This window comes from Cervus elaphus, chromosome 20 (genome assembly GCF_910594005.1).
Source record: "Cervus elaphus chromosome 20, mCerEla1.1, whole genome shotgun sequence".
Classification (NCBI taxonomy): Eukaryota; Metazoa; Chordata; class Mammalia; order Artiodactyla; family Cervidae; genus Cervus; species Cervus elaphus.
Genome location: NC_057834.1, coordinates 38,642,679 through 38,663,259, shown reverse-complemented (window position 1 = coordinate 38,663,259; position 20,581 = coordinate 38,642,679). Strand labels below are relative to the sequence as shown.

Below are 20,581 nucleotides of genomic sequence, written 5' to 3'. Positions count from 1 at the left end.
TCAGCCCCACTCTGTCTCTATTACCTCTGGCAGGCAAAGCTATGACGCCCCCCTCCCAAGACTGACCAGTGACCTGGGGGGAGCCAAAGAAGGGGTGTCCCTTCCCCCGGTGCTATGCTCTACCCGCCCCGGTGCCCCACAGCTTCCCCTGGCACGGTGCCGGCCCGCCTGGCACCCAGCCAACGATCGATAGGTGGATGTTGTGCTGATTAGCTCGGCGGGGCTGCGGCGGCAAGAGGCGGCGTGTGAACATGCGCGTGGGGGGGGGGTGGCGGGCGGAGGGTGCTAGAGGTCCAGAGACTGATGACCAGGCCGAAATGCTGGAGGTTTTCGAGCCCCTGCCCCACCCCTTTGCACACCTGGCTCACACCCCGTCCCTCTGGGTTGTTTCCATTGCTCTGGCTGAGGCCTGGGGCGGAGGGCAGCACCTACATGAGTTGACCCGCCCCCTGATTCAAGGCCACTTTCATAAAATGCCATATCTGTAGGTGCATGTGCTTGCGTATTCGTGTCAGGGCCCTCACCCCAAAACACAATTCTTAGCGGGGGCGAGGGGCCAGAGTGAAGAGGGTGAAGTCTGAGCTGAGGCCTGAGCTATGGGCTCGATCTTCGGTCCTGTGTTCGAGTTCAGTCTCTACTGCCAACCTGAAGGGTGTCTACCTGTCGCCGTGGAAACCCACTGTACTGCTACCTCCGCCCCTCTCCAGTGAAGCCAGAGGCGGCGCAGGCCGGGGATGACTGGTTAGACCAGCATTAAGGACTGCGGGCTTCTCATCCTGCTCCCAGCGGCCGCAGGCACCCTCCCTTCGCGGACCCAGCCCGGCGCGCTCGCTCCCGAGCCTGTAGCCGGCGCGCGGATCTCGCCGCTGATAACGCATGTGCGAAAGAGACGCGGGGCCAAACCGGCTTTCCCCCACACTCAAGACACACGCCCTCTCTCTCAGGCAGACGCGCACACTTGACACAGACACAGGCAGGCCCTCGCCGGCTCCTGGCTCCCTGCAGGTGTGAGGGTGGACACCTGGGCCGCCACGCACTTGGGCTGGGGAGGGAGAGGAGGCGGGGAAGACGCAGGCCCGCCGGCCGCAGGCCTCGAGCCAGCCCCTCCCTACACTCGCTTTCCGCCCAGCCTGGGCCTTGTGTGGACAACTGATTCAGTTGCGGGGCGCGTCTCCAAGGAAAGCGAGGGCCAAGTCCGCTCATGGGGCCTAGACAGGACGAAGACGCTGGGCGGTCTTCCGGCACTGGGCCCTACCCATGAGAAGTCCTCGAGGCGTGTTCCCGGGCGTGGTTCCAGGAGGCTCGGCGGACCTGCAGGTTTTGAGGCGTCACCGATCTCCCCTAAACTCACCGGCGCTAGATGGCCGAGGGTGGGGCCCTCAATTTGCTGGGCTTGCCCTAGTCTCACCAGAATGATGCAAAAACCCCTCATCTTCGCATCAAGCTTTGTCGCTGTTCCGAGAACCCGAGAGCCCCAGTCTCCGACCTCGATCCTGCTCCCCACTTTCTGGGGTTGCAAGTCTTCCACAAGAGGCTAGACCCTAAAGTTTTGGTCTTTTTAATGTAACCCCACCGTTTTTTCTTCTTCCCTTTCACTAATTCCTTCCTTTCCTTATTCATTCATTCGGCAAGTTGTGAGCTCCCAGCGCGTTCTTCTTTCAGTCGGCCACACCAGCTGGGGTCGTCGGGGGATCCCCAGCGGTGACGCAGTTGGAGAGGGGCACGCTGACTTCCAAATAACCAATAGAATCCTTGGGCCTGGGGCATGAGGTCATCAGCGGTGATGCCCATTGGTTCAGGCCTGGACGTGGAGGGGGTCCCCATAGCAACCGACGGTGCGTCCGAGCGTAACCTGGAGAGCGGTCTTTGCTTGTGCTTCAATGGCAGCTTGGGTGGTGCTTGGGTTGGGGGCGGGGAGGCGAGAGCAGAGCCCCTGTTTCCCAGGTCCTGCAGTCCTAGCCCAATCAAGCTCTTATTTTTCTTGAGATCCTTTTACTCACTCAGCCCAGGAAGGTTAGGAGGGGAGTATTGGCAAAAGCGTGGGGGTCCTGGGTACAGAGCTTACGCCACCCGGAATGTTAATTCTGAGATCCTCGCGTTCATCTGCATATCGTCTGCATCTCATTTGCATTCTCTTCATTTAAGGTCAAATTGGGCAGACATCTCCACATCCCCAGCTCTGTCGCTTGTCTGTATCCCAAATCTATCCCTCACTGACTCTCTAATCTACCTCTCAGTGGTCCAGTTCCTTACCCTACCTCTCCTCCCAGCCTCCAGTCTCTCCAGGGGAGGGAGAGGGCACAGCCTAGCTAAAGGAGAAAGGATAAGAAGTCTGCCTCTCCCTCTGGACGTTTGGTGACAGATGGGGAGGGCTGGTCTGTACTGCCTGGAGACTACATTGGCAAAGCAAATGGTGGGGGGAGGTGCCCTGGGCTGAGTTGAGGGTCTCCAGGGCCAAATCACCCACATGCCCGGCAGGGTGCTGGAACTCGGGATGCCTGCTTCCAGCTGAGGGGCAGGCCTGCCCACCTGTCTGGTGCCAGGGCAGCTTCCTTCCTCCAATTAAGCACTAATGAGGTGTCATTAACCCTTACCTTGCCTACCAGCCCTCAGGTGGTACTCAAATTCATGGTCTCACACTGAGCAAAGAGGGAAAAAGGAGGGCCTTTGAGGAAGCTAAGAGGCAGTAAGGTCAGGGGAGCTGGAGACAAGAAGGCGGGACCAGAGGCCTGAGTAGCTTGTACTAGTTATGCTGTGTGCTTCTGAGGGATTCTCAGCATGGGTGTCTCACTATAAGAATCCATTTATTATTCTGTCCATCAATTCAACAATTATTTATTAAGCACCTCACCTATGCCTATAAATACCAGGCTTCATGCTAGATGCTGAGGATATACACTTGCCTAAGTCAGGATCCCTTCCCTTAAGGAATCTTCAGATTACTTGAGGAGAAAAACTGGCCAAGAAATAATTACAATGCCAAGTGCAAATGCAGTTATGGAGCTGTGCAGAATGTGCTATGGGAACAGAGGGAAAATGAACTGTCAGAGAAGGCTTGGGTTTTGAAGGACAAAGTTTATGGCATGGAGGGTAAGTGTAGAGCTAATCATGCTTTTGATTCAGCGTAGAGGTCCGTGTCTAGCTGTGTTTTCAGGATTGCTGGTGTCTGTGCTCCTCAGAGCTGTATGTTTTGCATCCATGTGTATGTGTGTGAGTGTGTATGTGTCTGGATTTTTCTGTGTCTGGAATCCCTTCTCCCGAGCACACACTGTGGTTTTATTACAGATCAATGTTTGCCGTGAAGCTCTGGTGCAGATTAGCCTGAACCTGCCCAGCCCAGGGGAGGGGAAGTGGAGAGCCAGTGTTGGCTTTCTGGGAAGAGGTGGGCAGGCACCACCTTCACACCTGGGGGCCCAGACCCTTGACACCCCAAGTAGCAGCAGGCTAGCCAAGGGAGACAAGGGCTGGGCCCCCAGGCTATGGTAAGCTGTGCCCAGGCCACAGTGCCTTCTGCCCCAGCTCCCCATAGGAGATGTGGGGGTTATAGCCACCACTCCCCACCAAGATCTCAGGCCCCCTCCCCCAGCCTGTTCTTCTTCTGTCTGTGGAGGAGCAGGCCAGCTCAGACCTGTCTGCTGGCTCTCTCCCACTGGGAGCGGATCCTTTCCAGGGGACACGAGAGGGCTGGGGAATGCTAGGGCCTACTAAGAGGCCCTAGGTACTCCACCCTGGCCCTCTTCAGCTCTCTCCAGCCTGGATTCTCCCCACCCACTATGGGGTGCCACTTCTCTGGGTTTTGCCCAGACACAGCCATCTTTGCCAGGGAAGTGCTCAAACAGTAGGCAGAGGGTAGAGGCTAGAGCTATGGCAGTGGGGACTGGCCTGGGGAAGGGTGAGGTGAGGAGACTGCAGTGCTCCTCTGAGATTCTACCCCAGTTCCTTCTGTCCCCTTGCAGCCACTTACTAGAAAACTCAGTTTTGGTGGCAGGAAAGAGAAGAGACTGTGGATTGAAGGAGAGATTTAGGGGCTAAAGAGAGGCTCTGGGGTCCGAGGAGAAGGTCAAGGACCTCTCTTTTCACACTCTCAAGGATGTGAACGTCTCTTTGGCTGTAACTTCTACTCCCCCTCATTCTATCTGAGCTTTTCCTATCCCATCACTATTCCCCAAGCCCAAGGTCACCCCTCCCACTATGACAGCTATTAAAGAAGTTTGGAAATGGCTGGGAAGAAAGATGAAAAAGAGAGTCTGGAGCTAGTCTAGGTTGGCAGACCTCAGGATAATAATAATGATGAGGCCTCCATCAATCAAGCACCTTGTGGGTTCTAAATTCTGTGCCCAGTGCTTGCTTCCCAGACACGGATCTTTATCCTCATAACAACCAGCTCTTCGAGGAAGGGTGTTATTATCCCCAGTTTACAGATAAGGAAACAGTCTCAGAGAACTGAGGTGACCAGCTCAGTCCGTGAATGGTGGAAATGGAATTTGAACCCAATCCCATCCTGTTAACTGCCAAGCCCAACTGCCTCCCTCTCAGCTTTTCTAGAAAGAAGCACATTCAGAGGACGCACTCAAACCTCCAGTATAACATCCCAGAGATGCCTCTCCACTTCAGGGTTCTTAGCTTGCTGGACTCATTTGAGGGTTCAAGGCATGACTAGAATCAGAGGTTATGATGCTCTGACCCCACCCATCAAGCCCTGAATCCTAATTTCCTGTGTCCTGTGAACCAGCTTCCCTACTGTCAGTCATGTGTGTTGTTCCATGTCAACTCAAGGGCATTAGCGAACCATGTAGCCACGCTGACACACACATCACACTCGAAGTCAGAAGACACATACATCCCGCTCCTTGTTGGCACCCAGGGTCCCATGTTAGGACCATGCCGACAGGCTGCCTGCACCAGGACACACGCATGGGCCCTAGGCAAGGTGTGGAACCTGTGAATATTTCATGTCTGGAGCTGGCGGCTGCCTCTCCTGCTCACACGCGTGCCCCATCCTCCCTTTTACAGGCTCCTTGTTTGTTTGTTTAATGAATTATTTATCCACGGCCCCCCTTCCCTCCTGGCCTCCCCCTCCCCCAGGCCCTAGCCTCCATGATTTATTGAACACGGCTCGGCTCTGTGGTTGCCACCCGTTGTCCCAGGAGCCGCCTTGGGCCACACAGCCTGAGTACTCTCTCTGCCCCGGACCTGTTCAGCTCCCGGCTTCCTTGGCCCCAGGGGGCGGGGGTGGGGGGTGGGCGGCAGGGTGAGGTACCACACTCAGAGAACTCCCAGGGGCCTGATCTCAGTGCCGCTGGAGAGAACATGGCAGCCAGCAGTGTCCTGGCAAGCTGAGGGGCAGAGGGAAATGTAGGCAGAAGAGGAGAAAGAGGCCCAAGGCCCTAGAGAGAGGGGATCAGCCCCATGGAGAGAACCTCAGCTTTCACAGAGGCCCTCACCCAACAGAGAGGTGTCAGTCACGGCCCAGGCCTTAGAGCGTTTCAAACTGTAGGTTGTAACCCATTAGGGGTTATACAATCAAGCAATCAATTTTCTTGGACTGAACGAGCTTCACATTTTTGTTTTTTTAAGAGTAGAACAGAAGAAAAACATCAAAGTGCAGCCTCTGTAATAAGGGTAAGTATTGTTTCACGAAACTTGTTATTTCAATTATATGTGAATGTGTGTGTGTCTATTGTATGGCAAATGCAAAATATACATCTTACTGTGGGTCATAGGAAAGATCTGAGTCACAGTTATAAACAGAGGCCCTACGCCCCATTGATGGAGGCCTGGGTCCTTCAATGACCCAGATGTCACATAAAGAGGCATAGGCTTCAGATCAGATCCCAGCTTGTGGACAGTGGCCCAGATCTTATACACAGAGACCCAATCCCTAGAGATGCCCAGACCCCATCAATAGAGGCCTATCAACAGGCCTAAGAATAACAGCTGGAAGCACATATCCTATATTCAGAACTGCCACATATGGGTGTGCTCTTTGTGCTTGGCACAAAGGAGGCCCCCAAGGAGTAGTAGAGATGATCAGTCCAAGCTCCCTCACTAAGATGGGGAGACACATGGGGCCACATCCCACTGAAAGGAGTGGCACTTTTGTTTTTGCACAAAGGTACCACTTGCAAAGAGATGCGCCCTAAGGACTGGGTCTGCAGAGAGGGGTGGTTTTGCTAATTCACACAAAAGCCCAAATCAGCCAGCAGCTGATTTAGAGGCCTAGATAGATAGAGCACCAGATCCCATGGTCAGAGGCCTAGGCTTTACAGAGAGTGTCTCAGAACTTAAAAGCCAGAGGTTTAGACCCCATAGAGAGAGCTGCTTATATCCAGAAGAGAGGGCTCCAAATTCTAGAGAAGAGAGCTCAGTTGTTATTGGGGGGCTGGGAGGGAGTGTGCTAGATTCTAAGGAGGAGTATCTGAGTCCTATGGAAAAGAGCCCAAATCCTTAAGTGGGACCCAGATTCTATAAACAGGGCTTCTAAAATGGAATTTAAAGTCCTAGGCCAAACCAGCAAGCTCCCACTCCCTATGAATACGGGCAGTCTCTCTGCCAACTGTGGGACCTACAGAGAGATGCTTCTTCTGCAGAACAGGAATGTGGGTAGGCGGGGAGGAGGCTGGGATGCGTGGCACCTGGAGTAGGCAGGTCAGCATCATTTGGGTGAAACAAATCTCCCTCGGGCTGAGGTGTCTGAGGGGAGGGAGAGATGTTTGCAATGTCCCCCATTCCCACCCCAAGGGGTCTAATTTATTTTCTGGCTCCTGAGAAGGGAGAGGAGATCTCCTGGGGAGGAGAAGAGCCCAGGGAGGACACAGTCTGCTCTCTCCTGACAGCAGCTAGGCACAGGGCTTTTTCTGGATGGTACTGCCCCTCCCCCAAACCCAGCATCTGAGGCCAAATTGTGGTCAGGACCCCTGTCCTGCCAACAATAAGCAGATAAGGGGTGCTTGTATGCTCTCTCTCCTGCAGTAAGAAGAAAAGCACATCATTCCTGTCACCCTGGGCTCAGGTGGTTGGACTGGGTTCTGAGAGTCTGGTCTGAGACCTGGTCCTCCTGATCACTCTTAATCTGAGCCTCCCCAACAAAAGGAGATAAGGGGTGGACAATCACTAGGTCTGGATTTGAGACCCTCAATCTCTGAGGTCGTCCAGGTGGCTCAGATGGTAAAGAATCTGCCTGCAATGTGGGAGATAAGGGTTCGATCCCTGGGTCAGGAAGATTCCCTGGAGAGGGATGGCCACTCACTCTGGTATTCTTGTCTGGAGAATCCCATGGACAGAGGAGCCTGGCGAGGGGTCACAGAGAGTCGGACACAACTGAGTGACTAACACTTTCTAGATTCTAAATTTTTCTTTCCCTGAATTTCTAATTCATAGGACAAGAGAGGAGAGTGCAGAACTGTGTGTATGTCAGAGGGTGTGCATGGGCTTGTGTGTGTCACTGTGTGTGTGTCTAGGTATGTGTGCCCCAACGTCTCTGTGTACTGAATCTCTGTGTTGCTACAGATCTCCAGGTACCTAGTGGCACCTATACCTGTATGTCTCTGAGGGGTTATCTGTGTGTCCATATGCCTGTGTCAAACGCCTGTGTTTCTGTGTTCTCTACTTCTGGGTGTCTGTGCCTCTTCTGAATGTGTGGATGTAATGTCTGTGCTTGGGTGTCACTGTGAGGACAATGACTGTGGTGAGAACTGGAGTACAAGGTGCTCTGCCGGTACGCGCTCTCACCAACGTCTTTGCGAGTAGGAGTGAGAATGCCTAGGGACGCCACTGGCTGTACTGGAAGGGGTCTCTGGTTGAGAGTGAGTGAAGAATCCTTTGTCAGTGTCCCACGAAAGCCGGTTTGGCTCTAGCTGACTCTCCTCAGTCCCTCCTCTGCCTTGGGCCCTGGACTGCTGAAGGCCCTCCCAGCAGCCAGCCTTGACACTCTCCAGCCAAGCTCCTCTATACTACCTCCAAGAAAAACAAGCCTCCTGCTCAGCCGGGGGGTTCAGGGCAACAGCAGTAAGGTCCTTGGTGGCAGCTAAGGGCTGCTCAGCCACCCTCTAGGCCCCATCTGGCTCCTCAGGCACATGGGAAGAGGCATGTGAAGGGAGCAGAGGACCTGACTGTTCAGAAAGGAGGGAGGTCTAGTTTTACTTATTAAAGGATCCTGGACCGCAAGCTTCTTCTCAAGTCTCCCACCCCAGAAATGAATGTTGACAAGAGATTGAGATCCCTGTCTTGGCCTCCCCAGTCGTCTTCTCCACACTGGGGAGCAGAAGATACGGGACCGGCGGTAGCAAATTAAACCTACGAGGGAGAGGCGACGAGCGCTCCGGGTGTTCCCAAGGGGGCAGCACGGGTCTCACCTCCCACGCGCCGCGCGCGCTCCGGGACCGAGCGGGGCGGGGCCTGACAAGAGCGCGCCAGGGGCGGGGCCTTGGGGGCGCGCCCGGGAGGGCGGAGGGAAGGGCTGGGGGCGTGGCCTAAGGCTCGGGGGCCGGCGGCGGCGGCAGCAGGGAGCTGGGAAGCGAGAAGCCGGGAGCGCGGGGGCTCAGTCGGGGGGCGGCGGCGGCGGCGGCTCCGGGGATGGCGGCGGCTCCGCTGCTGCTGCTGCTGCTGCTCGTGCCCGTGCCGCTGCTGCCGCTGCTGGCCCAGGGGCCCGGGGGGGCGCTAGGAAACCGGCATGCGGTGTACTGGAACAGCTCCAACCAGCAGTGAGTCGGGGGCCCAGGGAGCCCATGCGTCCCGCGTCAGTGAGAGGGGGAGGCCTGGGAAGTCCTGGGGGAACCTGGGGTGGCAGTCCTGGGAAACCACAGTTGGGGGCTAGAAGGCGAGGGAGCGGGGGACACACTCTGTGGGCGTCTATGAAACTCAGCGGGTGTCTGAAAGAGGCTGTTAAGGTAGAGTAACCAGGGCTTGGGCCGAGCGGAGGAGGCAGCTTGGGAACACCCCACCCCACCTTGGCTTCTCTCCACACCCGCCTCTGGAATAGCTTACCCCCCAACTCGACAGTCCCCCCATCTTCACCCCCTTCGGCCGGCCTGGGGTTTGGGAGCCCCAGCATGCTGGGGATAGGCCGCCGCACTTGGGGAGCCCAGGGATGACCTGTTTTCAGTGGCGAGCGTTTCTAGGGGTTCTGGGCATGACTCCCGCTTTAACAAGTGGGGTCCAAAGCTGAGGCAAGGAGTCCGGGCGAGCACCTCCTCAGAAGGAAGGTGAATGGATTACCCTGGTTGTATGGATAAGCGGGGCTGGGATGAGCTGGGGCTGGGTCGCCAAGTTGGGGGGCTCTGGAGGTGCTGCTTGGAAAGGATAGGAACGTGGGGTTCCGGCGAAAGGGAGGAAGGCAAGGAGATGTCGGCGTGTCACACACACACACACGCCCGGGCTGGGGACAGCGTGTGGCTCCAAGTGTGAGCGGGCGTGCGCGGCTGTCAGTGTGCGTGTGTGTCTGAGTGTGTGATTTGTGTGTCTGCGTCGGCGATCGTCTGGGGGTGGGAGCGGGCGACGGGTCGAGGAGGGGGCTGCGGTCGCTGTCCGCGTGGCCGGCCGCGTCTGGGCTAGGGTGGCTGTCGGCGCCGCCGCGGTCTGGGCGGGTGTCAGGGCGGCCGTGCGGTTTCCCGGGGTGTGTGGAGCGGCGGCTGGGTGCCGGCTGCGGGGCCAGTTTCTCATTCTGCTCAGTCCTTGCTGCCCTTGTCTTCTCCTCCCCGCCGAGCCGCCGTGTGTATCACCCCTGCCGCCTCCGTGTGTGTCTGTGTGTTGGGGGGATCCCTGGGGACACGGGGGTCACTGTCACACCTGCCCAGGCGGCGGCGGCGGCGGCACTGTCTCTGGCTCCCCATCCCAGGGGGCGACTCGGGAGCAAATGGCGAGGCCCCTCGAGAGGGGACCGGGAGGGCCGGACGGCCGCGACCCCCAACCTCCCGGGGGAGGGGCTGCCGCTCGCGGCTCCTGCTCTTTGTTGTTTGGGGCTCTGCGCCTCCCCCTCTCTCCCTCCTCGCGCCCGGAGTGTCAGACTGGGGGGTGGGGATGAGGCAACGACGCCCCCCTCTCGCTTCCCATGGAAACCTCGGGGGTGGGGATACGGCCCCTCCCCCCCCAGCGGGACTCGGAGAACTCCAGGGGCCGCTAGGGGCTGACTCCCCTCTGTATCTAGCTCGTTCCCTCCCCCAGACTCACACGTCTGCCCCCCGCCCCGCTAGAGTCTGGCAGGGAGTGGAGAGCACGCAGGTGAGGGGCTCCGGGTTCCCCACCACGGTCAGGGCACCCTCACGTTCTTAGGATAAGCCGGAGCCAGGGGATGCGGGAATGGCGTGGGTAGGGGTGAAGGGGGGATGTTGTTGATCAGGCTCCCCTCCCCCGCATACACCTGGGCGCAGGTGAAAGCCCTGGGAGGGGGTGGGGGAGCCCAGGTTCCGAGAGCCTCCTTTCTGTCTCCCCTGCTCCTCCGCAGGTCTGGACCGGTAGAGATGGGAGGGGGCGCGTACCGGGCCGGGAGGCCGCCGCCGCCCCCGCCTCGCTTCCTCCGCCTTTGTTGCCGCTGCGCCCGGGCTCCCCGGCTCCCTCACTGCGGCAGCCGCGGCCCCATAAATCGTGAGAGCGACGTGCTCCGGAGCCGGGAGTGGAGAGGGCCAGGGAGCTGGGGGCGGGGCCGGGCCGAGCCACAGGCTCCCGCGTCCCCTCCCCCCGGTCACGTGAGCTGGGCTCCTGGCTCCCACCCCCCCCATCACGTGCCAAGGGTCTCTGCCCCCTGGGGTCACGTGAAGAGGGTCTTGCGACCCCGCCTCCTGGAGGGTCACGTGGGAGGGTACTGGTGGGACACGTGCGGTGGCCTCTTTGACAGACCTGGGGGCAGGACCCTGCACAGCGACGGTGATCTTGCCCCTATCCCGCACTCAGCCCCTGCGTTTGGTCCTCTGGAATAGAGGAGACCTGTTCCCAGTCTGGCCCAGAAACCGAGCGTGGAGGAACCTTACTGGAAGAAAGCATGACAGTGTGAGGTCGAGGGGTCCCATGAGCCCGGAATTGAGTGGCCGGGGGCGGGACCGGCCAGTGGCCAAGTGGAAGCGCCCGGGTCTGTGCTTCATTGCTTTGCAGAACTGTACAAGGGTGCTGGCATTCGCCCCTATCTCAAGAAGCGTCAGAATATCTTTCTGTAGCTGTCTCCCTACCTGTCTTTTTATCTCTTGAATGTTTCTGTTGCTTATCTCTCTTTCATTCATACGTTCATTCAACAAATATTGAGGCTCTACTACGTCCCTGTTGGTCCTTCTCTCTCTTTTCTTCCTGTCACCGAGTCTCTGCCCTGAACCGGCTGCCTGTCCCTGATATTCTCCTTTGCGTCCCTGTCTCCGTCTTTGCTGTCTGTGGGCCTCTCTGGAGCGGCCTCTATGGCTCTCCCTTTCTTCAAGCCTCTCTCCCGTCTCATTCTAACATCGCTTTCTCGGTTTCTGGATTCCTCTCTTTCTCACTGTCTCACTCCCTTTCACCTCGCGGTGAATCCAGCCTCTGTCCATCCCCCCTCTCGTCTCCCTCTCACTCCATTTCTGTGTCTCGCTTTCGGCGGGTCTCTCGCGCTTCTCCGCCGCTGCAGATCAATAAACCTTCGCCGCCGCCGCCGCCGCTGTCGCAGGGAGGAGGGGCGGGGATGTGGGGCGCGCTGATTTTCTCCCACCCGACGCCGGCCAGAGGAGCCCGGAGCCGACTCCCGAGCTGGCGAGACCCAGTCCGGCGGGGCGCAGAAGCCCAGGATGCCGGAGGGGTGCGGGGGTGTCAGCGTGCACGCGCCGCCCCGCGAGCGTTCTCGCCAACCACCCATCCCAGCCCCGGCGCGCGGACCCCACGCCGCGCACACGTGGTCCGGCCTCGCCTGCCGGGGTGAGTGGCGCGCAGCCTCGGGGGCGCGCGCTAGAGAGGAGAACAGGGGTCCGGTGTCTTTATCCCTCCTTCACTTCCGTAGCTCTGCATCTTGGCGTTTAGAGGTGGGGGGCAGGGATTTAACAAGTTCAGGATCTCTTGGGATCCTTTCCTTACTCTCTGGTCTTGTTAGACACCCTGTTTACCAGCCCCTAATTGCCCCGGGGGGAGAGGTTTGCTCCTCCCCGGTTCCCCCGCCGCCCACCCCACGAGGCTCGGGCAGACAGGGCACTGAAGGAGTGAAAGAGAGGGGTTGGAATGTGCACCCGGGGCGGCGAAAGCCGGAAAAGATGAAATAACTGGGTGAGGGGGCACCCCCTCCAGTGGGGTGTGTTGACCCTCGCCTTTCTGCGAGAGAAGTGGGAGGCTAGTAGGAGATGAAGTGAGGAAGAGTAGAGAACTGTGTGAAGGGGCAGGCACGACTCAGTCCCCAGAGCCCAGCCTGCCCTCCTCTCCCGCGGGGGCGGGGTGGGGCGGGGTGTGGCTCTAGGTTAGGGAGGTGCGGCCCTGAAGGAGGGGTTAGCTGTGAAGCTAAGCTGGGGCCTAGCGGCACCTCCCTCTTTACTGCCAAAACTGGGAGGATGACAGATTCAATTAAAGCGCCCAAGCCAAGCAGACACCTCAGGTCTCCCAGGAGTTGTGGCTGGGTTTTCCTGGCAGCCAGCCTTTTGCCCCCTGTCCACCAGCTACCACCTGGGCACAGTCATTCCCCAAGCAGTTCTTTCTCCCACATGCCCACCAGGGAGGGTAGGGGCATTTCAGGGGCTGTTCACACCACTCAGCCCAAGGACAGATAAGAGGAGGCTTCTCTTCAGTTGTGGTCGCCCAGCAGCCTTTCTATAAGGCTAGTCCCCTGTGTGTTGAGGAAACTGAAGTGCCTGTAGGAATAGCTCTGGCTTTGGCTTCCTCCATTCTGAAACCGGGTATGTTGCCGGAAAACCACGCAGTGTCCTAGGGAGGCACTACTTCAGGCCTGCAAACCCAGGTGAGGCTCAAGGACAGAGGCCCCAGAGTGGCTGTGCCGCTGCTCCGGGCCTGGCACTGGTGGCCCCCTCCCCAAAGCCTGTGGGCGAGGAACACTAGGCTTTGAGCTTGTGGATAGAGAGGTAAACCTGGGGTGGCAGCTGGGAGCTAGGCCTGGTCTAACCCGTTCTCCTGCTCCCAGTGCCCCAGGCCGAGACTCCTGCCCACCTGGGTGCCAGGGCCAGGGAGGAGCCAGAGTGACCCATCACTCCATGGGAACCGAGTGGGGCTGGTGGCATTCTTGATGACTCAAGGAGGCTGAGCCCATTCTTACTGGGGTGCTCAAACACCTGCTCTTACCTGTCTTCCTTACTGCTAGGCTTGAAAGGGAGTGTTTGGGGAGGGGGTGGCACAGGCAAGGCCAAGGATGTAGGCTGAGATGGGGAGGACCCTCAAGTCCCCGCCCCATCCAAAGGCCTCCGAGCTTGTTTCCCTAATGGATCTAATTACTGTTTGTGGAACTAGGAGGTGCCTGGTGACAAGGGGAGCGAGTCTCTCCCCTCAGGGAGTTCCCAGGAACCAGAGACCCCAGTGGTTTGACATTTTGCCAAGTACCCCATGCCTTCCTGTGTCCACTATACGCCCCTCTTACTGCCAAGATGTGTGCATTCCTATGCGAAGAAAATTAAGGGAAACTCCTGCCTACTTCTCCGAGTTTCTTTCTCCATTCAGATGTTTCTCCCATCCCCACATCACTCAGTACCATCATGGAGAGAGCATTAAGACCAACACTTTGATGATAACTAGCAAGGCAGGTGGGGATTACAAGGGACCCAGCATCTGCTTCTCTGCCCATAGAAGGATCAGGGAAGTAAGAGGCACAGCCATCTTGTCTGGGCACTGTGCCCACTGCTCTGTTCAGCATCATTAAGGGGGAGTTAGTGTCCAGGTTGAGGAGAGAGGGCTATCGAGATACCAGTTTTGGCGTGATGCCACATGGAGCCTTGGTGTTGAGTCCCTTAGCTCCCTAATCTGTTGTGTCACACTGGTATATGTGTTAGTCTCTCCGTCGTGTCAGACTCTTTGCAACCTATAGACTGTAGCCTACCAGGCTCCTCTGTCCATGGAATTCTCCAGGCAAGAATACTGGACTGGGTAGCCATTCCCTCCTCCAGGGGATCTTCCCAACCCAGGGATCAAACCTGGCTCTCCTGCACTGCAGGCAGATTCTTTACCATCTGAGCCACCAGGGAAGTCCTGGGGTGTCACATTATCGGAGACCTAGTTGTCCGTACCCTCAGGGTGGAGGTCGGTGAGACTCAAGGCACAGAGGCCAGACATACTGTACAGAAAGCATGTGCCAGTGTGTGTGTCTGTATAGGAAGGGCAGGGAAAGAGCTGAAGATTGCTGGTGTCAACCAATCCTGGCATGCCAGCCAGCACACATATCACCTAGTTTTTCTATGTGTACGCTGCCTGTGAGTGGGTGGTGGACATAATTGTGTGTGTGCCACAGAACTTGTGCATGTATATGCATGAAGCCTGCATACATATGTCTGTGAGGGCAGGTCTTGTCGGACTCGCCTTGGGGGTGGACTGGCAGCATCAGGAAAGCATGCTGGGAGAGGCGATGGAGGGTGCGCATCCCTCCAAGGAATCCCTCCCACTTTCACACTTCCATTCCTTCTATCCCTCCTCCCCACTAATGAATTACGGGGGATGGACGGAGGAAATCCGGGCCTGGGTCTGGGAGTCGCAGGGACCTGCGCCGTTTCTGTGGTAACCAAAGCATACGTTCCCTTCTTCCCTCCACCCTTCTCCCCCGCCTCTTTTCCTTTGGAGGCCGCCTGGGCTTCCCTGCGTCTTTGCTACCCTCTGGTGGCTACCAGGAGAAGGGCAGAACCAGGAGTGGGCCTGGAAAGATAGTGCGGGGATTGGAGGCACTAGGGCCCTGGGGACAGAGAAAGGGACAGAGGAGAGGAAGCTCAGAAGGAAAACCTGGAGACTCTAAGGACCCTAGGGAAGGTCTGCGGAGAGGTGAGGTGGAAAGTGGGTTGGCTTTGGGTTTCTTCTCTCTGACCCGCTTCCTTCCCCCCACAGCCTGCGGCGAGAGGGCTACACGGTGCAGGTGAACGTGAACGATTATCTGGATATTTACTGCCCGCACTACAACAGCTCAGGGGTGGGCCCCGGGGCGGGGCCAGGGCCCGGAGGCGGGGCGGAGCAGTACGTGCTGTATATGGTGAGCCGGGACGGCTACCGCACCTGCAACGCCAGCCAAGGCTCCAAGCGCTGGGAGTGCAACCGACCGCACGCCCCCCACAGCCCCATCAAGTTCTCGGAGAAGTTCCAGCGCTACAGCGCCTTCTCTCTGGGCTACGAGTTCCACGCCGGCCACGAGTACTACTACATCTGTAAGTGACGGCCTGGAGGCGGGCCGGGGCGGGGCCTAAGAGTGCCAGGGGGTGGGGTCCCCAGGGCCCGGGCCGGGCCAACGCTGCAGGCGCTAGGTCTCTGTCTCTCCGAGTGATACCCCGGGATGAGGCGTGGGAGCTGGGGCCCTCAGGGTTCCAGCTCAGGGTCGTGAGGCTAAGAAAAGAGGTTTAGTGGCATTCCCAAAGGTCACAGAGTCACTGTTTCTGTGAGGGACATTTCAGAGGCGGGACCTCGGGGTTCACTGTTTATTGAGGGATAGGACCCCAGGAGCTTCTAGGGCTAACGGCAGAGCCACCACGACCAATGCCCAAAGCGTGGAGGAGGTCCTGAAGGACACTGCGCAAGAGGGGCCGTTTGGAGGGAGTGAGGCGCGTTTCTGAGCGAGGAGGGCACGGGGTAGAACATCTGGAGAAAAAGACTCAGGCCCGGTCTCCTCCCCAGCCACGCCTACCCACAACCTGCACTGGAAGTGTCTGAGGATGAAGGTGTTCGTCTGCTGCGCCTCCAGTGAGTATAATCGGCTCCCAGCCGCCACCCCATCCTTGGCTCCCCTGCTTTGGGGCTCCCCTGGCTTCCTGGGGGTGGAGGTGGAGGGCACAGGCGAGGGGGACTCGCTCCCCAGCTGTAGCAGGGGGAGGGGATCCTGGCCCTGACTCTCCCCTCCTCTCTCCCCACCCGCACCCCACCCCGCAGCATCGCACTCCGGGGAGAAGCCGGTCCCCACTCTCCCCCAGTTCACCATGGGCCCCAATGTGAAGATCAACGTGCTGGGTGAGTCTGCGCAGCGCCCTCTGGTGGCCACTGCTGGAACCGCAGCCCCCTCCCCGGTGCCTGCTCCTCTTGCATGCCTTTCCCCAGGGGGCACTGATCCTTCCCACCCCCGTGGTGGTCACGTCCCCCGCTCCACTGCTGCTACCGCTGCCGCGTGTTCCCGCCCCAGCGCGCAGCCCGGCTCTCACCAGTCTGTCTCTTCCTCTATCCACAGAAGACTTTGAGGGAGAGAACCCCCAGGTGCCCAAGCTTGAGAAGAGCATCAGCGGTACCAGCCCCAAGCGGGAACATCTGCCCCTGGCGGTGGGCATCGCCTTCTTCCTGATGACACTCTTGGCCTCCTAGCTCTGCCCCCTCCCTTGGAGGGGAGAGATGGGACGGGGCTGGGACAGAGCAGGGAGCCTTTGGCCTCTCCAGGGAAGCCTAGCCGTGGGGCCTAGACCCCTCCTCCGATGGCTGGAAGTGGGGTCTGCACCATACATCTGTGCTCACCCCTTCTGTCCCCTCCCCACCAAGTAGGGCACTGTAGTGGGCCAGGCACAGGCACAGCCATGGGTCCCAAGTGGCCTTGTGGCTCTGATAATGTTTGGTACCAAACCCGGGAGCTGTGAAGGGCAGTGCTCAGGACTCCCTGCCCCCTGGTACCTTTCTGTGACCCCTGGTGCCCTCCCCTTTGTCCCCCCCCCAAGAGGCAAATGTGCCCCAGAGAGAGCAAATCGAAGTGTGGGAGACACCCCCAGTCACTCTCTTCCAGGGCCAGAACACCGGGAGGGGACTAGATGGGTGAGGGGGTGGCTCCGCCGGCTGCCCCTCCCCTGTTTACAGCAATAAGCACGTCCTCCTCCCACTCCCACTCCCAGGACTGTGGTTTGGATTGAATCCAAGTTTACAAGCAGACACCGCTGTGGGGGCCGCCGACAGTGGACAAGGGTGACAAGGGGTGGGCATTGGGGTGCCAGGCAGGCATGTACAGACTCTATATCTCTATATATAATGTACAGACGGACAGAATCCCTCCCCCTCCTTAACCCCCTGACCTTCCTTGACTTCCCCCTCCAGCTTCAGACCCCTTCCCCACCAGGCTAGGCCCCCCCCCCATGGGGGACCCCCTGGCCCCTCTTTTGTCTTCTGTGAAGACAGGACCTATGCAACGCACAGACACTTTTGGAGACCGTGAGACAACAATGCCCCCTCCCCTCCAGCCCTGAGCCAGGACCCAGCTCCCAGGACCTTGCCCTGCCCATCCTCTGTGGTCCCCACCCATCCTCCTGGGCCTTTTTCAAGTGCTTTGGCTGTGACTTTCATACTCTGCTCTTAGTCTAAAAAAAATAAACTGGAGATAAAAATAACTGAGTGTGTGTGATTTCCAGGGGCCATCACTCTTCTGTACACTGGTTAAATAAACCCCACAGGTCATAAGGCCTGGGGAGGAGACAGGACTCTAGGGCCAAAGGGTCAACTGAACATCTTGTTCTGTAGCTCATCTCCCCTAAGGAGACACCTCTGTGTGGAGGAGCAATAAAGGCTTCTGAGCAGGGCCTGGATGACTTTGGGCAACACGCTCAACCTCTCTGAGCTGCAAGTATCTCATCAGAAAATCTAGGTTATAATACATCTCTCCCAGGATTGGTGTAAAGATTAAATGGTGGAGGGAATATAAGGCTCAATGAAGATGGTTTTCTCCTTTCCTTCCCATTCTATTCTGTAACCAGAAGTTCTTGACTGGGGTCTATGGATTTCAGGGGGTTGTGAAACTAGATAGGAAAAAATTATATCTTTACTTTCACTCACCTGTAACTGAAATTTACCATTCTCCTATGTACGGGCAATAAGCCACAGTAGTTTTAAGAGTGCCTGTGACTTTGTAACCAACAGAAATCACAGATGTGTTCAGAATGTGTTATAGTTTTTGAAGATATCGCAAAGTATCATTTACTCTCATCACTACTTTGAAATAACCGTAGCTGTTAGATCTTGTTTTTAATGTGTTAATAAAGAAGCATATATATTACTATACCAAAAAATGTAGATGTTTTGATAACTGTGTTTCAATATAATTGGTTTCCTTTATAATCCTTTGCAATTTTTTTTTTTTCTGTTTAAAATGTTATGGCTAGACTTCCCTGGTGGTCCAGTGGTTAAGAATCCACCTGCCAATGCAGGGGATATGGGTTTGATCTATGGTCCGGGAAGATTCCATGTGCCATGGGGCATCTGAGCCCATGCACCACAACTACTGGGCCCGCACTCTATAGAGTCCATGCTCTGCAAACAAGAGAAGCCACTGCAATGAAAAGCCCACACACAACTAGAGACTAGCCCCCTCTCATTGCAACTAGAGAAAGCCCGCACGCGGGAATGAAGTCCCAGCGCAGCCAAAAATAAAGAAATGAATATTAAACAACAAAAACAAACAGAAAACATTATGGCCAAAAGGCTGAGAGTTTGCTGGTGCTGGGGCCGCACATAACTACAGCCTCCTGCGTCCATGGGGGCGGGGGGGCGGGGGACAGAAGGTGAAAGATGGGACAGGGCCTTCCCTGGAAGTCCAGGGAATGCATTCCATTGCATAAGAGTCTGAATTCCAATGCAGGAGGCGTGAGTTCAATCCCTGTTCAGGGAAATAGGATCCCACATGCTGTGTGGCGTGGCAAAATAATAATAATAAAAAAGATGGGACCGCGGTGGAAGCAGTCAAAGGTCACAGCCCCTCCCAAGCTAAGTGAGGTCAGGGTTGTTCAGGTGGGCACATTGGGAGGGCAGTGAGGGGTTGCTGATAGGGGCTAAAATCTATTCAGGCATCCCTTGCCCAGCCAAGCTCCCTGGCCTGAGAGCGGGTGCCTTTTTCTTCGTTGCCTGGCTGTGACTCCATCCCAACCAGGGCACTGTGTGGGCAGGCTGGTCCTGGGTGAGCGCCCCTCCTGTGTGTCCTGGGGCCCTTACCAGCTGCATTGTGAGTCTCTGGGCAGCAGGGACTGTGTCTCCTCCCCCTCTGTACTCATACAACACAGGAAATGGAATTTCAACTGGACCCTGGAGAGTGGGTAGATTTTCCACCAGCAGAGCTGGGGGGGACGGGGGTGGGAGGGCAGGTGGGGAAAGGACCAGAGAAGGTCAGCGCAGTAGTCTGAGGCTCCTGATGTGAAGACAAGACATGAAAAGTTAGGCTCATTGATCCAGTTGTTCATGGATTCAGTAGACATTTATTGGCGCCTGCTGAGTGCTAGGCCCTATCCTGGGGACTGAGGACACAAAGAAGACACAGTTTTTAGCCTCAAGCTCATAACTCAGCATGGGTTATATGTGTGTGATGACAGGTGAAGAGGAATCAGTAACACACACATATGAACATACAATCAGGTGTTACATTGGTAAATGGCAGGAGGCTATAGGAACAACCACGCCCTACCCTGGGGACACAGGAGGAGGAGATACCACATAGCTGGGGCCCTACTGGGGGACTTGCCTGGTGGTCCAGTGGCTAAGACTCTGTGTTGCCAATGCAAGGGGCCCAGGTTCGATCCCTGGTTGAAGTACTAAATCCTGCATGCCACAACTCAAGATCCCACGTGCTGCAGCTAAGACCTGGAGCAGTCAAATAAATAAACAAAAATTAAATTAAAAAATAAAAAGTCTAAGAATGAGAAGGCTGTAAAAAGGCCAGTCGATGGAGCGGGAGCTAGACCAAGCCAGCTTTCACTCACTCAGTGCCCACTGTGGTCCGGGCACACTGCCCATTGCTTTACATGCATTGCGGGCACCGCGCCCTTGGAAGTCTTGCTCACCCAATAGCACGGATGAGAAAACTTGAGGGTCTGAGAGGCCATGTCCCTCAAGGTTCGCATTCAAAGTGGATCTGCCTATCACTGTGCTCTGAACATTGGACCCCGAACCACCACCTGGAGCCCTTCCCCACAAATCCTGATTGCCTCCTGCCACCTCATCCACCAAAGTCACTCAGAGTTCTTGGGGAAAGATATCAAAGGACCTCAGACCCGGACTGGAGGAGCCAATCTGAAGCCCACATTTTACATACATAAAAACTGAGGCTCTGAGAGGGCAAGTGACTTGCCCACAGTCACTTCGATATCCATGGCAGAGCCAGGACTGGAACTCAGGCGTCCTGAGCCCCCATTTTTCCTACCAGACTGTGATGCCCCGGAAGAGAAGATCTGCGTCTTCCCAGGAATCGGAGCCTGGTCTTTGAAACCTCTTAAATCCCCACAGGCAGGGACTAAGGAGGAAGCACCACACACAGCAATATCTCTTTTCATTTCCCCCCAGGCTGGGGCTTCAGGAAGCTCTGGGATGTTGCTGGGATACCCTTCAGGCAAGGCTTTAGTTTCCAGAGCAAGTAAGAGGGAGTGGGGTGAGGACTCAGCGCTTAGATGCACAGATACCATGACCCTGAGCCTGCCTTGGGGCCTGAAGATCTGCATAGCCCAGCACGTCCTGGCCCAGGCTGAGGTGAGATGCAGCCCATGGTGGGCCAGCCTGAAAGCACAGG

At 57.0% G+C, this 20,581-nt stretch overlaps 1 protein-coding gene across 2 annotated transcripts; it reads left to right on the top strand.

The window, feature by feature from the left end:
* The first annotated feature begins 8,468 nt into the window (after positions 1 to 8,468).
* EFNA3 (ephrin A3) lies at positions 8,469 to 17,423 on the top strand. 2 transcript variants are annotated; one of them, XM_043878461.1, is made up of 5 exons: positions 8,469 to 8,702; positions 14,968 to 15,281; positions 15,745 to 15,810; positions 15,997 to 16,074; positions 16,289 to 17,423. In XM_043878461.1, the coding sequence occupies exons 1-5, from the start codon at positions 8,575 to 8,577 to the stop codon at positions 16,417 to 16,419; spliced, it is 717 nt and encodes a 238-aa protein (XP_043734396.1). In that variant the 5' UTR covers positions 8,469 to 8,574; the 3' UTR covers positions 16,420 to 17,423. The 2 variants fall into 2 exon arrangements, with proteins under 2 accessions (XP_043734396.1, XP_043734397.1); XM_043878462.1 differs by lacking the exon at positions 15,997 to 16,074 and having other exon boundaries at positions 8,477 to 8,702.
* Positions 17,424 to 20,581: the final 3,158 nt, after the last annotated feature.